The sequence below is a fragment of the Mixophyes fleayi genome, chromosome 4, assembly GCF_038048845.1.
Source record: "Mixophyes fleayi isolate aMixFle1 chromosome 4, aMixFle1.hap1, whole genome shotgun sequence".
In the NCBI taxonomy this organism is placed as follows: Eukaryota; Metazoa; Chordata; class Amphibia; order Anura; family Limnodynastidae; genus Mixophyes; species Mixophyes fleayi.
This window is the reverse complement of record NC_134405.1, coordinates 60,655,396-60,675,129: the sequence shown is the minus strand read 5'-3', so window position 1 is coordinate 60,675,129 and position 19,734 is coordinate 60,655,396. Positions and strand designations below refer to the sequence as shown.

General features: G+C 42.0%; 2 protein-coding genes across 3 annotated transcripts in view; one reads left to right on the top strand and one right to left on the bottom strand.

Annotated features, from left to right (window-relative positions):
* The window catches only part of LOC142151490 (zinc metalloproteinase-disintegrin-like VLAIP-B), a 312,990-nt gene that overhangs the window by 79,165 nt on the left and 214,091 nt on the right, over window positions 1-19,734 (bottom strand). The window lies entirely within an intron of this gene.
* Window positions 2,443-19,734, top strand: part of LOC142151489 (zinc metalloproteinase-disintegrin-like VLAIP-B) — a 53,437-nt gene continuing 36,145 nt past the window's right edge. For both annotated transcript variants that reach the window (XM_075207196.1, XM_075207193.1), the window contains exons 1-7: window positions 2,443-2,524; window positions 11,992-12,074; window positions 13,656-13,732; window positions 14,201-14,279; window positions 14,599-14,675; window positions 17,707-17,887; window positions 18,399-18,461. In XM_075207196.1, the coding sequence (XP_075063297.1) occupies window positions 2,473-2,524; window positions 11,992-12,074; window positions 13,656-13,732; window positions 14,201-14,279; window positions 14,599-14,675; window positions 17,707-17,887; window positions 18,399-18,461 (612 nt within the window). In that variant the 5' untranslated portion in view covers window positions 2,443-2,472. The remainder of the gene's footprint in view (window positions 2,525-11,991; window positions 12,075-13,655; window positions 13,733-14,200; window positions 14,280-14,598; window positions 14,676-17,706; window positions 17,888-18,398; window positions 18,462-19,734) is intronic.

Here is a 19,734-nt window from a genome sequence, read left to right as displayed (position 1 = left end):
GAGTTATCAAAATCGGTTCACTACATTTTGGCGACTGTGCTTGATCCTCGGTTTAAGAGCAATGTCTTCTCTTTGTTTCCAACTGACCCAAATATGAAGAGATGCAATGAGCTCCTAGTGAGCAAGATGACAGCTCAAGTGTTACGTGCCAGGACAGCGTCTCCTCCTTCAGTTTCTCACTCAACTGCTGCTAGAAAAAATTCTTAGCTTTCCCAAGAGACCCAGGGATGATGAGGATGACTGCACCAAATTTTGACATCTGGGGGTAAATGTATTATGGTCCGATTTTTTCAACTCGTCGGAAATCGGAGAGTTGACAGCTAAAATTTAAGCCAGCACCGCTATAAATTTTAGCTCTCAACTCGCCAATTTCCGGCGAGTTGAAAAAAATCGGACCATAATACATTTACCCCCTGGTCTGGTCTAAAAGAATTGGGCAAAAAAAACGTGAAAACTTTGCTGTAACTCCACCTGATACTACTATCAACATCCAAAGGATGGTGGAGGATTATTTTCACGACACTTCGTACAGTCCCTTTACATACTGGGAGGAAAAAAAGGGAATTTGGAGACCCATGTACCAACTCACTTTGCACTGCCTAAGCTGCCCACCTTCCAGTGTGTACTCGGAAAGAGTTTTTAGCACAGCCGGGAACCTTGTCAGCGATCGGCGTAGGAGTCTATTTCCACAAAATGTCGAAAAGATGATGTTCATAAAAATTAACTTCAAGTTCCACGAGGAAGGCCTTTCCCGCCAATAGCATCAAAATACTGAGACTTCTGTAAAGGTGGATTCCAGCAGTGATGAATTAATAATGTGTGAGGATGATGTACACACTGATCAGGGTGAGGATGAGGCTGAGGATGATGACAACAGCATCTCGCCACAGTTATTTAACTGTTACATTAGTTGGCTTAATGCAATTGTTACCCTGTTTTGTGGGGGCCCAAACAAACCTAGCACTTCAGCCATAAGGAGTGGCACTTTTGTGGCTGAAGTGCTTGTTTGTTAAAGTGTGCATGTCTTTTTTAAGATCCAACATAAGGGTGGGTGCGAGGGCCCAAGGACAATTCCATCTTGCACCATTTTTGCTTTCAGCTAACGCTGTGTGCCAATATTACCTATGTGCTATATATTGTTGTGTGTTTAGCAAAAAACTTAGACACCCATTGATGATGCAGATGACTCAGCACAGCATTTTGACATCTGGTCTTGTCTGCTGTAAAAAAATTGAGCAGAATTAGTGACACCTCTGCTGTAACTCCACCTGATCCTACTATCAACTATCACCATCCAAAGAATGGTGGAGGATTATTTTTAATTGTCTGGAACCATATAAAGACAACAGTTTTATTAACAAATGATTATTAATCAAATGAACCATAACTGGCTTCATGATCCAAAAACAATTCCATCTTGCCCCACTTTTCTTTTCTGCCACTGCTGTGTGCCAATCAGTCCTAGATGTGCTAGGAACTGCCGTGTGTTTGTGTCATTGCTCTGTTGCTTACCATCCAGTCAGGGTATTTGTCCAAAAGTGTATGAAAACAATAATATGACCTGTGAGGTGGTCAAAATTGACTGCAAATGACTTGAAATTACTGTTATTGAGGTTAATAATAATGTCATACTTGCCAACTCTCCCGGAATGTCCGGGAGACTCCCGAAATTCGAGTCGGTCTCACGGACTCCTGGGAGAGCAGGCAAGTCTCCCGCATCCCGCAACTGCCTTCCCGAAATGACGCAATTCGCTATGAATCGTGTCATTTTGGCCCCGCCCCCGCAAAATGGCCTCTCCGTTGTGGGGGCATGACCAAAGTGACATGTTTGGCCGCGTCCCATCCCCTCCCGCCCTCCAGTCACGCCCCTCTCTCGGACAGAACTTGCCGAAAGTAGGAAAGTATGAATAATGGAGGATCAAAAAAAGAGCAAAATTATGTGATTTTAGCACAGTGTTTCCCAAACCCAGTGCTCAGGGCTCCCTAACAGTGCAGGTTTTCCATATCTACTTGCTGGAACACAGGTGTATTCATTACTGACTGACACATTGTAACAGATCCACAGGTGGTCATAATTATGTCACATGTGATCCAGAAAACCTGCATTGTTAGGGAGCCGTGGGGACTGGGTTTGGGAAAGCCTGTTTTAGCATATTTTAGCAATTTTACTAAAAAAAAAATACAGATCCAAAACCAAAATCAAAACCAACACACACGAGGGCAGTTTTGCCAAAACCAAAACCAAAACACGAAGCTATCAAATCACTTCACGGGGGTCAGTGAGCATCTCTAGTAATTACTGTGTGGCACCTAACAGGGGATTTAGGACACAACATTGACGCCGTCATCTACCACACTTCCATATACAGAGTTATTGAGCAATCTACTGTACTTGCACGTGCAGATTTTTAAGCGTTGCACCAACTTCCTCCATCACTTGAGCTTCCAGGACACCAGAGCAGCACATTGACAATGCTGAAACCTGCACTGCTACTATTTGTGCTGCTGGAACACATAGTTTTAGGTGAGTCCTTCACTTACACACATGCAGGATTCCAGAAGTTATTTCTTACATGTACATTAGCCTAGTTTTGTTGAGAGATATCAGATTACTCTGAAACTATGTTGAAACTATATTGCACATTTGACTTTGTCAAAATATAAGGATAATATTGTTTGCTTATAAGATACTGTGATCAATATACCTTACAGGGAATGCTAAACTAAGCATGATATAACCATGAAGTAGTGGTTATCAGTCTAAATGGAGTTTTAAAGACTGTATTTCTGACATCCCTTCGTCACAGCATCAGGGCTGGCTGAACACTATATACATTACAGGTCCATTCTGAAAGCAGATTTTCCCGCAGTGGATAATGTTGGATACACTCTCATAGTGTATCAAAACAACAAAAACAAGCAGGGAGTTACATTTGAAGTACTGACTCTTTTGATCTTCTAACTTTAGATTATAGATAAAAAGGAAGCCAAAACATTTGATTCATCTTCAGATAAGTCAACCAGTAAAACTGAGACGAAACAATACAGGGTGCACGGAAAAGCACACAGATTTGTACGATGTATATAAAACAACATGACATGTGCAGTAGGAATGGGCATTCTAGATTGAATGTGTATGGATATATAAGAAACTGTTTAATGTTGAGCTGTCAAAAGCACTTTAATTATGCAGATGATCACATCATGGTCACATCATTGCCTATAACATATAGTATGAAGCAACAAAGGACCATTTGCGCCTAAAAATATACAAAATAAGAATTCTGGCAACTAAAGACAGACCCAGACCTTAATTTTCACCTAAAGGGAAGTTCCAGCCAGCTAGCAACAAGTCAACCCATAATTTGATTTTCTCAATGTATTCTATATTCTACTCAGGCTTTCTGCGTTATAACATGGTATTATAACATGGCAGGCATCTCTGTTAAAGTGCTGCGATTAGTTGATTGCAATTCATAGAGGCAGAGCATAGAGTTTGCATTTACAGAGGTTTTATACCCTTTATGACAGTAAATTATTAGCTTGTAAATTTCAGTTGATAAATAGCTTTATCTTCTTATCTTCTTTCCGTGCTTTTCAGTCATGTATTTATATCACCAGGCATAGCTAATTATTTTTGTTGCCACCATCTCATCTCTATCTAATATCTATTTATTTTATACCTACCTCAGATTTATCTGTCTCATAGCTCATATTTATATTTATATATGTCTATCCATCTCATATCGTATCACATATGGATATAATATCTACCTCTCTAATATATATTATTTAAATTGTAAGATCTTATTAATACAGCACAATTTGATTTTGTGCTATTCATTAATCTTTGCAAGTTCTATGAAATGAGTACAGACAGACATAGACAGTACAATATCCGGTTTAAATTAGGAAATTCTGCACAACACTCAAATCCTTTCCAAATGTGATAAAAGTTGGTGACAGATACCAGTTCAATACAATCATGCAGAAGAGTTCACACTCACCAGAGATAGGAAGAGTGCATGCCCATCTACACCTATGCACAACTCCTCTGTGTCCTTGATGAAGCTTGGGCTTCCATCATCTGCATGAGTTAAAAGCTGGAAACATTCCAAACATTCATACAGGAGACCAAAGAACTGTCAGAGCAATGTAAAATACAGAGTTCTTAAGCATAGGAAGGAATACCATATGTGCTGGTTTTCAAGGAATAGTCAACTTTTTCACTGAATACTCCTAATACTTATTTGCAATAATGCAGACTATTTGTTCAAATCAACAGGATAATTGGAGGTATTTTCCTATAATTGTTTACTTTAATGAGCAACAAAAATTAGGTATGGGGTTGATTTTATCTCTTAAGCAAGCTTCAGGTCTGATGAGTGTTTCAGTTCTTTGTTTCTAAATGATAGAAGCTCTTTACACATTTTGCAAACTGTTGCGTAATATCCCCTCACATATGATTGTATGCACATGTTCAGAAACAAACTATGTGACACAGAGTCAGATTAAACCCCAAATGGCCCTGGGCAAATAGCTCATTTGCCCTTTCTCCCCTCTAATTTCCATCTATGCCAAAATACCTTTTTCCATGGCATTCCTTGGCACCTTTCCACCATACCACTCTTTTACAGTATTTACTCTATATATGCCCCCAATATTATTTGGCAGCATGAAGCAGGACATACCTCCCAACTGTCCCTGCAATGGGGACAAAATCCTGACACCACGGGACAGTACCCCAAAATCAGGATTGCACCTCCAGATTTGGACAGTTGGCAGATTGTACTCCTCCTTTCTACCTTTTCTTGCAGCTTTCACTCTCTGCAGCATTGGTTTCTGAAGCTCTGTTGCTGTTTGGCCAGATTCTGAATTTTGGGACACTGTTTGGAAAACAGATAAGTGCTATTTACCTCCTGGAAAGCCAAGCAATGAGTTAACACTCTAGGCCTCCTCACCCCAACCTGTCCCAACATTAACTGAAAATCAGCAGCATTTAATAATTATGCTTCATTCCACCCAAGGAGTCCCAAAATCATATTTCATAAATAGACCAATTATATTAAATGAATAGCATTTATATTTAATATGATTATTTTCCCCAGCCAACCCAAATATCAAATTAATAGCATTCAAATTGAATAAATAGGCATATTTCCCCTAATAAGCCCTAATATTAAACATATACCCTCCTCTGTGGGGGTGACACTTCACATGTTTGGACTCTGACACCTTCTTGCTAGTGTTCTCTCAGCCCTTTAAATGTACATAATGCTGCTTCCAGCAGGATGTCTCCTTCACTCACTAAGATGCTATGTCTCACAGTTACACTGTTATATTGGGATAATTTAGTATATTCCCCTTGACTGAGCTATCCCCACATTCTCCTACACAACATTAATACCCCTGGCAAGCACATAACATTAATACCCGACACAACACAGTAATAATACCTCCACACCATCCCCACTATAACATTAATACACATGCAAACAGCCACTCCCTTAACATTAATTCCATCCGACTTCGTATTAATCCCCCACCCCAAGACACTTATCAATCATTGAATGATGTGGGAGGTAGACTCCTATGTCTGCTTCCCATGTGGTGTCTACACAAGCTACATGTGAAGAGCGGAGGAAAGACTCTCTGTGATTACGTGCATGTGTCAGACCAGTGCATGCTCTAAAATAGGCCCCCACAAAGCTCTTCTGACTGTAGAACGGGCACCTTGAGAGGATGGCCGGGCATTGATGGACCACCCTCCCTAGTGGGCCATGTAGCAGCTGCTCAACCTGCAGCGGCGGAAGTTTTGAAACTACATGGTTACTACATGGTTACTTCACATTTTGGTGGGATTTGTACATACTAATAATATACATTTTGTAATTATATAATAAAATATATTACTTTACCCTAACAGCGTGGTCTTATTTTTAAGAATTTGGTAATCGTAATCTAAGGTTGTTAGAACATGTAATAATAATAGACCAGTCCTGGTATTTGGGATAGCCCCAAAGCAGACCTTCATCGTCATCATCATCATCATCACCATTTATTTATATAGCGCCACTGATTCTGCAGCTCTGTACAGAGAACTCATTCACATCAGTCCCTGCCCCATTGGAGCTTACAGTCTAAATTCCCTAATATAGACACACACTCACATACAGACAGACAGAGACAGAGAGACTAGGGTCAATTTTGTTAGCAGCAAATTAACCTACTAGTATGTTTTTGGAGTGTGGGAGGAAACCGGAGCACCCGGAGGAAACCCACGCAAACACAGGGAGAACATACAAACTCCACACAGATAGGGCCATGGTCAGGAATTGAACTCATGGCCCCAGTGCTGTGAGGCAGAAGTGCTAACCACTAGGCCACTGTGCTGTCCACAGACCTTGAGTTTATATAGTACCAGTGACTTCATTTGCACTGTCAGACAAGGACTATTTGCAAGTATCCAGATTTTGTTTTGTCAGCTTGGAGTGAAGTTGAATGTTGAGTAAGATCTAAAGCGGGAAGGATTTTATTTTATTTATGCTACAGTCCAACTGTGTGCCTGGCATACATGCGGTACGTTGTAGCATGGCCAGTGTACAATAGACTGTCACACATTTACACAGACTCACAGTATACAAAGAGTAAAGCTTGGTAATCATTTTAATCTGCTATCATTCTGAGATGGTGATAGCAGAACAGATATGGCAGCAATGCAACTATACTGTTGCAACTTGTTAAAAAGAAAAGATATGAGCAAACCTTCACTGTGTTAGATCATTTAACCCTTTGATGTATAGGGTGGAATAAAAATAACAGGCTCGTCAAACGGGGAAAATTCCTGTTTCTCACTGACAATGGGGCTTTCACCCCTTGATAAATCAGCCCACAGACAATGACTATGACCAGGGCCTGATTATGGGTTCCGGATAATACCTCTCACCTTCCATGCCAGGCTAATATGCTGCAGGTAAAGCAAATTTGTCCTTAATTTAAAATCCAGCTTCCTTCACCCACCAATATTTATGCTCCCGTGTTTTCGAAACTGCGCTCCGGTGGCTCAGTGGTTATCACCCTATAAATAATCTATAATAAATACAACTCTGAAGAGGCACACACACGTCTGCAAACATCGATCCTGCTACCACTTTACAACCACCACTTTCACTTCATTCATTGAACTTTTCCATTTTTGCTTGGTTAAGCATCATTTATGGCTTAAACTAAGCATCAGAATGGAGGGACATTGGGACTGTTTTTTTATAGGAGGCGCTTTTGTGCATTTGGAGTTTCGTTTCCATGGACCAAGTGTGTCTAGAAATGTATTTCTCTATTTAAGTGCAACTGAAAGATACAAAATGTGTCCTATCAAAAGTATTCAATGAGACCCAATATCTGCCAGCACAGAGCTAGTACAAAGATCGAGTCCTTTTGTAGAGATAGACTGTGCCCCTCTGCACAGCCAGGAACACACCGAGAAATGCACCCTCTGAACCACGTTTTCTCATTTCAGCAATCTCACTCCGCAAAATTAAGGACTGCTCCACAAAACTCACGCACTGACACACCATCCCCATCTCTGCAAGGAAAGCCCTTATTCCTCCTATTACAGTAATTTCATTGTTTTCCAATAAGCATTGTCTATGTGATTTGTGTGGTTCCAAAGCACAAGCAATTTATTTAGCAAACGCAAAAGTATAACAGTTTAAACAAATAAGTACAGTACAGTCGATACATAATACATACGCTGCACCTGCTGCGCTCTGCTGGATCCAGCTAGACAGTCCTTCAGTCCTGAAGACTGTGGTCAGAGTGACTGACTAGCTGATTCCAGTGAGCAGTATATATACATTTGGTGTTACAGTAAATACAATACAGGTGACTTGGCAAGTTTCCATAGGTTCAGGCTTCAGGAAGGTCCAGTGTAATGTAGGTCAGTTCAAACAAACCCCTCCAAGGGTGGGGGTCAGCTTTCCAAGGGTGGGGGTCAGCTCTCCAGATGATGAATACTAATGTTCCCACCAAGAACTAGTTTAAACTGGTCTATTAGCATTACACAGACAATATCATTCTAATCATTTATTCCCTATCTTCCATAACTAGCATACGCAAGGAGCGATCCTTTCGGCGATGGAACCAGATGTCTGCGAATAAATAGGGAATTAGAATGATACCAAACATGACATGTTTCCTATGACCTGAACCTTAAATCTCACTAATGTGTACATATTACCTTATAATATATAACTATAAACCAAATAACATCTGCTCAAAAACAACTGTAGATTGGAACTATTATAAATAGGAAATATATATATATAAGTGTATGTGTGCGTGATTTATCGTGCAATTGCGCCCTGACACGTGGCGTACTGATCTCAATCGGTGAAACAATATTAATCAATATACTTTCATCAAATTAAACGACTTTGAAACTCCCAAATCCTCTCAGCCAGTGCAAACTTCTTCACAGCAGGGCCTTATTCAGGTGTTGCTGCCTCTGGCACGCCCCCCACCTCCATGGGAAGACTTGACAAAAACCAGTGCTGCGTACGCTACCTTGAGGGGTTTGAAACCGCAGACCTTCCCCTGGGCTGTGCACACAGCTCAGACAAAACCAGCCTAGGGGGTGTGTTTGACTGCAGTCACTTTCCCCCACCCAGAATCACTCAGGGAGGGTCATGAATGAGTGAATGGGTCTGATGACCCATCTGCCTACCAACACTGCAACCGCTGGGCACCCAAGACAAGCCCTGGCCCAGGTACATTGTACCCGCACCACCTGTTTGGTGCCTGTGGTTGCACAGCACGACCAAAGAGGAGTTTGTGCTGCATCTCAGCCATTTAACACTATAAATGAGGCCCACTGTGTGAAAACGTTGTTGATTTTAAGCACTATCAGACTAACACTTATAGGAGCTGCTACTAATGCAGTAACACTACTGTACTCTGATGTTATTGGCAGGGCCTGATTAAGGGTTCTGGCCGCTCTAGGCTAATACGGCCGCAGCGCCCCCCCCCCCCCCCTCCTCCGAATATATAGGTGTATAGGAACACTCCTGAATATGAATGTTCAGGTGTATTCTCCAGCATTCAAATTTAGACAGATTGTGCCATTGTCTCTTACCTGTCCTTGCTCTTCTCTCTTGCAACTTTGTTATCCTCTCGTTGGCTTCTGGAAAGTTGGCGTCCTTTTTTGAAAATGCAAAAATGTATTATAATGCAAACCCTGAATGATTAGGCCCTTTAGTTAAAACAAAACACTCCATTATGGCCAGCTAAAAGTACCCCATTGGACAGGCATATATAAGCAATATCTGAATATTTGTTGTCAATCAAATACAAACCTCTACCAGCCCCATCTCACTAATATTTAGTATTCTAGTGATTGCTGTGACCACCCATGTGACCACCACACAATCATGAGATTCTGCCCCCCAAAGCTGTTCTATTTTTTAAAAAGCCCCTGCAGCCATTTTCCTTAACCACAACCCCCCCACACAGCCATTTTCCTTAACCCCTGCTGCAGTCATTTTCTTTACCTCCCACCCTGCATCCATCCCCCTTGCAGCTATTTTCCTTACCTCCACTCTGCTAGCTAGCTATCCCCCCCGTCACATCAAAACTCCCCCAGTCACATATATCAGCCCCCCTCCTCTGCCCTCCGTCATACATATCAACCTCTCTACCTCCCTATAGATTTTCATGGCAGCCCCCCCCTCCCACCCTATAGATTTATATGACAGTCCCCCTCTCCCTCCCTATACATATGCATGACAGTCCCCCCTCTCCCTCCCTATAGATATGCAGGGTAGTCCCCCCCCCTCCCTATAGATATGCAGGGTAGTTCCCCCCCTCCCTATAGATATGCAGGGTAGTCCCCCCCCCCTTCCTATAGATATGCAGGGCAGTTCCCCCTCCCTATAGATATGCAGGGCAGTTCCCCCCCCTCCCTATAGATATGCGGGGCAGTTCCCCCCCCTCCCTATAGATATGCAGGGCAGTTCCCCCCCCCTCCCTATAGATATGCGGGGCAGTTCCCCCCCCTCCCTATAGATATGCAGGGCAGTTCCCCCCCCCTCCCTATAGATATGCGGGGCAGTTCCCCCCCCTCCCTATAGATATGCAGGGCAGTTCCCCCCTTCACTTACCTGTAGTTGTGCCAGCGTCTCTCCTCTCCTCAGATCAGCAGATAGGAAGTGAAGACGTCCTGCTTCCTGTCTGCTGCACAGCAACAGGCAGCCTGGCGATTGGCTGTGTGTTGCTAACCACTGACCACCAATGCTTTTGATCGTCGAGCCCTCCACCCCCCGCGGCGATCCCCCCCCCCCCCGCGGCTATCCCCCCCTCCCCCACCCCGAAAAAAATAAAAAAAATTAAAAAAATAAATAAAATAAAAATAAAAATAAAAAAAATGTTTTAAAAAAATAAAAATACCCACAGTGCAGCGCCCCCCGGGACCCAGCGCCCCAGGCTGCAGCCTGGTCAGCCTAGTGGTTGATCAGGCCCTGGTTATTGGTAGGCACTTCTTGTACTGAATGACCCTTGCTGCTGTTTCCCAGGCTAAGTAACAAATGCAACATCAGCCCCATGTAACCAATATGTAGCAAAGCAGAACAGAAGAGGTTAGCTTGAACAGAAGAGGTTAGCTTCTATTTGCTGACATGATCTAAGTTATTACTACTCGTTAGTACTGGTATCCATTGTACTCACTATGGACAGGTCTGGCTATGGTCTGATGTTACTATCTGCCAACAAATGGCACTGGCCATCAATGTCTCCTCTATATTCTTATTGCATGGATGACTTGTGCGCAAAGTACTGATAAAGTGTTGCACTTAGGACACAATCTGATACATTACACAATAAAAATGACTTTGTAAAGCGGCAATTCTCTCTCTCTCTCTCTCTCGCGCTCTCTCTCTCTCTCTTCTTCTCTCTCTCCTCAAAATTCTTTCAGTGTCTCCCCATCACTAGTGTTAGTGGGAAACAGGTGTGATCCAACCATGGCACACAGAAGGACACAGCATTCTCCTTCCTTATAGGCTCTGAGGTGAACGGATGTACTTATAGATAACGACCATCGGCCAAGGAGATTTGCAGTGCTTGGATAAAATGTAGCAGCATGCAATTATAATACAAAAATAATGCTGTGCAGCGTAAAGGGGACGTGATACAGTTGTAGTATGGGCGGTTCTCATCGCCAGTGAGAGTTAACTCTGCTGTCCTCAGTGAGATTCCCTCTTTTTTAATTTTTAAAGGAAACTTTTAAATCCTACAAAATGTGAACTTTATCTTATGTTTTGTTTCAATTTCTTGTTAGTTTTCCATTCAAAGTAATCCTGGCCTTATGGCAACACTTATCAGGATGCAGCCATGTCACATGTTAAAAAATGCATTACACTTTAATATGTATTTGAAAACTATGGGCCTGATTCATTAAGGAAAGTACTCATTTTTTTTAACTTAAGTTGTCTCCTGGACAAAACCATGTTACAATGCAAGGGGTGCATATTAGTTTATTATTTTGCACATAAGGAAAATACTGGCTTTTTTTTCCTAGATCAACTTTAAATTTCAGTATACAAAAAAGCTATCAAGTATTTTTGTGCTACAAGAAAAAACAGCCAGTATTTTCCTTATGTGCAAAATAAAAAACTAATTTACACCCCTTGCATTGCAAAATGGTTGCGTCCAGAAAACTTAAGTAAAAAAACCTACTCAATTTCTTGCTTAATTTTCCTTAATGAATCAGGCCCTATATTATTTTTTTGTGTTCGGTGATGCATACTAATATATAGGTAAAAGCTATTATGAAGCTGCACACAGGATAATAACTGACATAAATGTCATATCTGATAATGAAAGGACACATTTGCTGGTGCCTTATATAGTCTATCACAACCACACATATAGTATTGTTCAAGAATGATGACGTCACTTTACTGCTTCATTTGCTAATCCAGTAAATGGTCATTTATCTTGTAGCAGTTAATGGGATACCTGCAGGACAGAAATATGAGGTGGTCTTCCCTCGAAAACTTCATGTGCAACACAAGAGAGACACACAGGTACTGTACTAATGGCAGCTGGAATGCACAAAAATGACGATGTGAATACCAGGATTGTTATTTGCACAGAAAGAGAATTGATCTCAGCAGAGAGGAAAAGAGATTAAAGAGAAAAAATCTTCAAAGAGTGTAATATATAAGAAGCAAAAAAATGAGCTGTCATATGATAGCTTTTACACACTCTGTAGCTGGCGTTACGCCACTGCGCACATTTGGTGGCAAGATGGCGTCCTTTGGTAGATAAAAATGTTCTGCTCTGGAGAGTGGATTGTTATAGTAGCCCCCAGCTGCTCTTAAATTGATAAAATTAGATTTCTTTCCACACAGGGCCAAACTGCAAGACGTCTGCTGAGGCTGTGGACATTTTCTGACAACTTAAAATGTACTAATTTAATATTTGCAATTGACAGCTAATTCTAAGTGCATACCATACAGAATGTAGACATACAGTATGAGGCAGCAGTTATTTAGTGTCAGTAATCATTAACGCAGACAGCATGGGAGACTGATTTATACTATCTTTCCTGTCCAAGATGTTGGCACCATTTAAGTCATTGACCACTGCATTTAGAAGCAACATTTGCACTGGACACCAGCGACCAATCAGCAATTAGCTTTTATCGGCCCAGTGCAAGTTAGACAAGTAAAACAAATGACTGGTTGTTATGGCTCAGTGCAAAATGATAAATTAAATTTTGGTAAATGAGCACGTCAGTTTAATAATTGCCTTTATACATTACTGCAGTCAGAACATGCAGTACATAGGGAGGAAGTGGTAAAAGATCAAATGAATAAGGATGGAGGGTCAAATCTGCAAGTAGGCAGTACATGGACATGACATGTTTGATTTATTTATAACCATGCTCATATGGATCTTATAGACCATTAACCACAATGTACCACAAAAATCCTCATGACCAATGTGTTACTCATTGGGATGTGACAAGTGAGTTGCAATTGCACTATAGGCTTATATAGTGTCACATGGTTCAACAGTGAATACCGGTGTAAATGTATACGCCACAAGGGTTACGATGTATTACATAAATCCAGATTTTGCACAGAATGAGATATCCATCTCTATTACAGCAGATTTTCCCTCATAACACATTTTCCTCAAATGCTAGTAGGATGATTTACAAATATGTTATCCTATTTCTGCTGCCTTGGGGCTGAAAACCAAGGAAGCTTCTCTGTATCACTAAGGACTATTTTCCGCAGAAGACAACAACATTGTTCTGACAGTCACAGCTCTTATTGTAGTGAATAGTGAAGGGAGATGGGGAGCCCAAACTACTGTCCTTTTAGAACATTACATGAAGACTATATAAAATAATTTTAAAATTTTTTAAAAAAACTGTGTGGGCTTATGAGTTTAATAGTCCCTCCAACATGGTTAATCCTCAGCAGGATAATGAATAATAACTTATGGATATGTCACAAACATTTCTGTTCAGGGTATGTATTTTTTAGAGATTGGGCATTACAACATTAATAGCACACAACATGATCCTCCTTAAGTTCCGCTTTCCAGATCCTTTCTTACCACTTTGTATGTGAATGTGTCTCCTATCTCCCCAGGGAAGGCATCCAGACCTGGTGCAGTATGGGCTAGAGCTGAACGGTAAACCCTTGGTCCTTCACCTGGAAAAGACTGAGTAAGTCTCCAATATCCCACTCTTACCTGGGGGGTTCCTACAATGGGGCAACTAAGGGTAATAAAGGGAATTCATTTTAAAAAAAATTCTGATGCAAAAACCTAAACTAATGTTATTTACCTAATTGGTATATATAATAATCATATACATATGTTTATGGCAATTTGTATAGGGGATAGGAAGGGGAATAAAATGCAATTTCTTAAATATTAGCAAATGATTTGCTTTTTTTGTATGAATGTACTGACTGATTATAATGGGAATAATCACATTGTTGAAAGAGGCACAATTTAAAAGCTGATAAAAATAGCAAATCACATTTGGCAGTATGTGCTTTAGGGTGCAGTGGCTTCTAATGGCCTGTAGGGGTCACATGTATATTTTCTGTGTAGTGTCGGCAGATTTATACTGCTCCGACAGACCTATTACTGTGTAGTTCTCTCTTATATGATCCCGCTCTCCCCTCAGAGACCTGATAGGTGAGGATTACACCGAGACGCATTACCTAGAAGACGGCACTCCAGTAACAACCAGCCCGCAGGAGCAGGTATATGTGGTGTCTTGTCTCTTTGTGGGGTATGATGCTGCTGCTGCATCTGTCATTTCTAACCCTTCCCCTTAAAGTTTAGACAAACATTTTGACACGATCTGTTGACAAATAACAAACCCCAGAGGGTTCAGTTTCTACACAAAGGCAGAAACTGGCAATGCGGAAACTATATATGAATAGCAGCGTTGTCAGGTATAACTACACCAGGAATGACTTCCGCCCTGGGGGCCCGTAGCGTGTAATAAACATCCAGACACCAATACTTCCCAGAGTGTTTGGAACATAGGGACTAATTGTATATATTTGTCACTTGCAGGATCATTGTTATTACCAAGGCCATGTGAAGAATGATAACAGCTCGCAGGTCAGCCTCAGTGCATGTCATGGATTAAGGTGAGACATTCTGAGAAACATCCATGTAATGTAGCTGATAAAATGGGCCTATGCTTATTACATGTAGCCAGTGCCGTAACTAGCCATTTTAGTGCCCTGGGCGAGACAGGGAACCGGCGCCCCCCATCTAAGTGGGAGTGTCAATTGTCGGGTGGGTGTGGTCAACCTACTGTGGGGGCGTGGCTAGCACTTTACAAGTTCTAGACCGCACTGAAACCCCTCCCTCCCCATTATTCTTGGTCTGGCTTTGTAAGGATCTTTATGTAATAAGCCTCCATAGAATCAAAGTACTTTAAATGCAGCTATCACATGCTAGCTGTATAAAAAAATTAATTGGTTATTGAAATAAAACTCACTGAAACAAATTAAAACATAAATGTAATGGTACCATCTGTATCACACTGCCCCTTCATCCCACTGTGCTCTCCATAACAGTTTCTCCTTTATCACACCGTGCCATGGAGCCATCTCTATCATTGTGCCCCCTTGTCACCATCACACTAAATATATATATATATATATATAACACAAAACAAATGGGAGGGGGCGCCAAATAGTATAATACTGTATATAAAAATACAGAAAGGTGTACCAAAAGTCAGAATCTTAACCACTAAATAGGTATAGACACTCAGGTAATAATAGTGGATCAACAGGAAGAAGGAAATGAGGAACCACTCTAGAACACCAGCGCCGTGCCAATATAATATGCGTACCAGATAAAAGATCTTTAAAGCTTATCTGTAGGTATAACCGGTATCTTCACCAATCAAGTTGAGCCTTATTACCCCATGGGAATAGCAGACGCTTCATACAATGTTTAAAGGTTCTGGAACTGGCACTTCATATATACTCAGTAGTATTCAGGATAATGGAGAGGAAGAAACTCACATAGTGTAATGCTGTATAGCAACACATTTATTACATAAATAATGTGGATGTGCACTTACATAAAAAATATATATATATATATATATATATATATACACACACATGTACACACACACATACAATATAAAGAGCCTCCTAGTGTCCGCCATACCTTACAGAGAGCATTCCTGTGACCGCCATACCTTACAGAGAGCATTCCTGTGACCGCCATACCTTACAGAGAACATTCCTGTGACCGCCATACTATACAGAGAGCATTCCTGTGACCGCCATACTATACAGAGAGCATTCCTATGACCACCATACTATACAGAGAGCATTCCTGTGACCGCCATACTATACAAAGAGGATTCCTATGATCACCATACAATACAGAGAGCATTCCTGTGACCGCCATACCTTACAGAGAGCATTCCTGTGACCTCCATACCATACAGAGAGCATTCCTGTGACATCCATACTATACAGAGAGCATTCCTGTGACCTCCATACTATACAGAGAGCATTCCTGTGACCTCCATACTATACAGAGAGCATTCCTGTGACCACCATACTATACAGAGAGCATTCCTATGACCACCATACTATACAGAGAGAATTCCTATAATCACCATACAATACAGAGAGCATTCCTATGACCACCATACTATACAGAGAGCATTCTTGTGACTGCAATACAGATAAATACCTCACCTGAAATTAATAGACCCCACCATTAAATTAAAAAGCCCCATCAATAAATTAAATTGACCCACCAGTACCCCACAAATAAACTAGTACCCATTAAATAATTAGCCCCGCCTAAACGTCACCATTAAATTAATAGCCTTCCTCCCACCCATGTACTAAGACACCCAACCTCCCTACCCTCATATCACACATTATATTAATACATACCCCCCTTCCCTCACACATTATGGCAGCATACCCCCCCTTCCCTCATAAAGCATAGCAGCATCCCCCCCCTCCATAATAGCAAGATGCAGCACACATTCCTCCCCTCCATAATAGCAGCACACATTCCCCCCCTCCCTAATAGCAGCACACATTCCCCCCCCCTCCCTAATAGCAGCACACATTCCCCCCTCCCCCCCTCCATAATTGCAGCTTACATTCCCCCCCTGCCTCCCTCCATAATTTCAGCTTACATTCCCCCCCCCCCTTGCCTCCATCCATAATTGCAGCTTACATCTCCTCCATAATTGCAGCTTACATCTCCTCCATAATTGCAGCTTACATCCCCCTTCCCCTGCTTTGAAACTTACCTTCTGTCCAGCCGTCGCTGCCTGGCTCCTCTCTGCTTCTCTGCTCCTCTGCTGCCTAGCAACATCATGACATCAGACGCTGAGGCAGAGGGCAGAGTTCAGAAGGGGGTGGAGCCGGGTGCCGGCCGCCATCTTGGATGCGCCGGGCGGCCGGCAGTCTGAATCTGAGGTCTGTTTAATTTTATTTTTTTTCTTTTCACTGCTTACACAGAAGTCGGTGCGGGCGGCCACTGCGCCCCCTTGGGACTGTGCCCGGGGCGGCGGCACCGCCCGCACCGGCCTCGTTACGGCTCTGCATGTAGCACATGAGACGTGGTCAGTTTAGTAGGGACATGGTTAAAAATTATTAAAACTCAAAAATTATTTTGCCGAAATAAAACTTACTAAGTTACTGGGAAAACGCCTGATACTTGCAATAAAACTTATCATCATCATCATCACCATTTATTTATATAGCGCCACTAATTCCGCAGCGCTGTACAGAGAACTCACTCACATGAGTCCCTGCCCCATTGGGGCTTACAGTCCAAATTCCCTAACATAGACACACACACACACACACACACACACACACACACACACGGACAGACTAGGGTCAATTTGTTAGCAGCCAATTAACCTTTCAGTATGCTTAAAATCATCTGTTAAAACCTCAGAAAAGCACCATCCCTGCCATTTGACAGCGGCTGTAAATTGACTTTCTGCAGCAACATCTGTGACCATGGAAACAAACGTTGGACTGCAATGACTAGGCTGGAAAACTGCACTTGAAAAGTGTGTTCGGCACCGCATTAATGATTGTAATCACTATTTTGAATAATAAATTGAAAAATTATAAAAGCATACTGATAGTCTATCGTTGTGTATTCTTTTAGCGGCATGATTATGACCCAAGAACAAAAGTTGTTGATTGAGCCAATAAATTTGACCGAGAGTGGCGCACATGCTGTGTACGCGTATCAGGCCCAAGAGACCCCAAAAACCTGTGGTGTGGATAACACAACATTCAATGAGACTATAATGACCAAGACATCTTTTTCAAGCAGTAATGCAGAGGTAAGGTTTGTAATTTGGTGCACTAGACTTAATATAAATTAAACTAACCCTTGGTTATGTTTTTAATATATGGGGCCAGTCTCTATTCCATAACGCTGGCCCTATCTTTAGTTGGACTGGAGTAAGTGTATGCCATAATTTAGATGGAAGCGTATAATTAAGCACATGTTCTGCAGATACTTTTGGATATAGTGGTTGATCTACCGTTCGGAAGCTATTGAATAAACAGTAGGTATTTACAATCAGTTAAATGGGGCTGCAGTAATTTCCAACTGTCTGTAAGTTGTATATTTTTCTGGATAGGGAACCTCGCTCTAAATCATGTACTGCCACGGCCTAGCTGCAGCCAACGGACAAGAATTATAGCAAACCAGTACAGATAATCTAATGTGCGATATAAGTTCTATAGTAAACCATCTCTAAATGGCAAATAGTGCAATTAGTTACTAGTGATTACAGCCTCCACTCCTGTGTAATATCATACTGCAATATTGTTCTTTGCTTCTATCAGAAACAGAAATTCCTGAAGTCGAAGAAATATGTCCAGCTCTATATGGTGGCTGATAATTCCATGGTAAGAACTTATACATTCTATGGTGATACTCTTACACATCTATCATATATGGTATGTAATATATAGATTATTTATACTTATCAGCAACAACATTAAAACCACTGACAAAGTGAATAACATTGATTATTATTTTGTTACAAGGGGTGTGATATACTAGGTAGCAAATGAATAGACGGTTCTTGAAGTTGAAGTGTTGGAAGCAGGAAAAATGGGCAAGCGTAAGGATCTGAGCGACTTTGACAAGGGCCAAATTGTGATGGCTAGATAAGTGGGTCAGAGTATCTCCAAAACAGCAGGTCTTGTGGGGTGTTCCTGTTATGCAGTGGTTAGTAACTACCAAAAGTGGTCCAAGGAAGGACAACTGGAGAACAAGCGACGGGGTCATGGGCACCCAAGGCTCAATGATGTGTGTGTGGAGCGAAGGCTTATGTGGTCCAATCCCACATAAGAGCTACTGAGCACAAATTGCTGAAAAAGTTAATGCTGGCTAAGATAGAAAGGTGTCAGAACACACAGTGCATTGCAGCTTGCTGCATATGGGGCTTCGTAGGCACAGTCCAGTCAGAGTGCCCATGCTGACCCCTGTTCACCGCCGAAAGCCCCTACATGTGATAGCCAGAACTGGACCAGGGAGCAATGAGAGATGTTGGCTGGTCTGATGAATCACATTTTCTTTTACATGAAGTGGACAGCCAGGAGCATGTGTGTTGTTCAGGGGCAGGCTGGCCCGAGGCGCAGGGGGGCAGCGCCCCCCCGGGCCACTCAGTCAGACCGCTATTAGGGCCTGCGTGCCCCCCAGGCTTCCCTCTCCCAGCCCGTGCCTGGTGTTGTTTACCTAAGATATCACACCAGGATTAACTACAGAAAGTAGACAAGCCTGGCAGAGGCAGTGTGATGCTCTTGGCAATGTTCTGCTGGGAAACCTTGGGTCCTGGCATTGATGTGGATGTTACTTTGACACGTACCACCTACCTAAACATTGTTGCAGACCAAGTACACCCCTTCATGGCAATGGTATGACCTGATGGCAGTGGCCTCTTTCAGCAGGATAATGCACCTTACCACACTGCAAAAATTGTTCAGGAATGGTTTGAGGTACATGACAAAGTTTTCATGTTGACTTGGCCTTCAAATACCCCAGATATTAATCCGATCGAGCATCTGTGGGATGTGCTGGAAAAGCAAGTTCAAGCCATGGAGGCCCCACATCGCAACTTACAGGACTTGATTAGAAAAGGATCTGCTGATAACGTCTTGGTGCCAGATATCACAG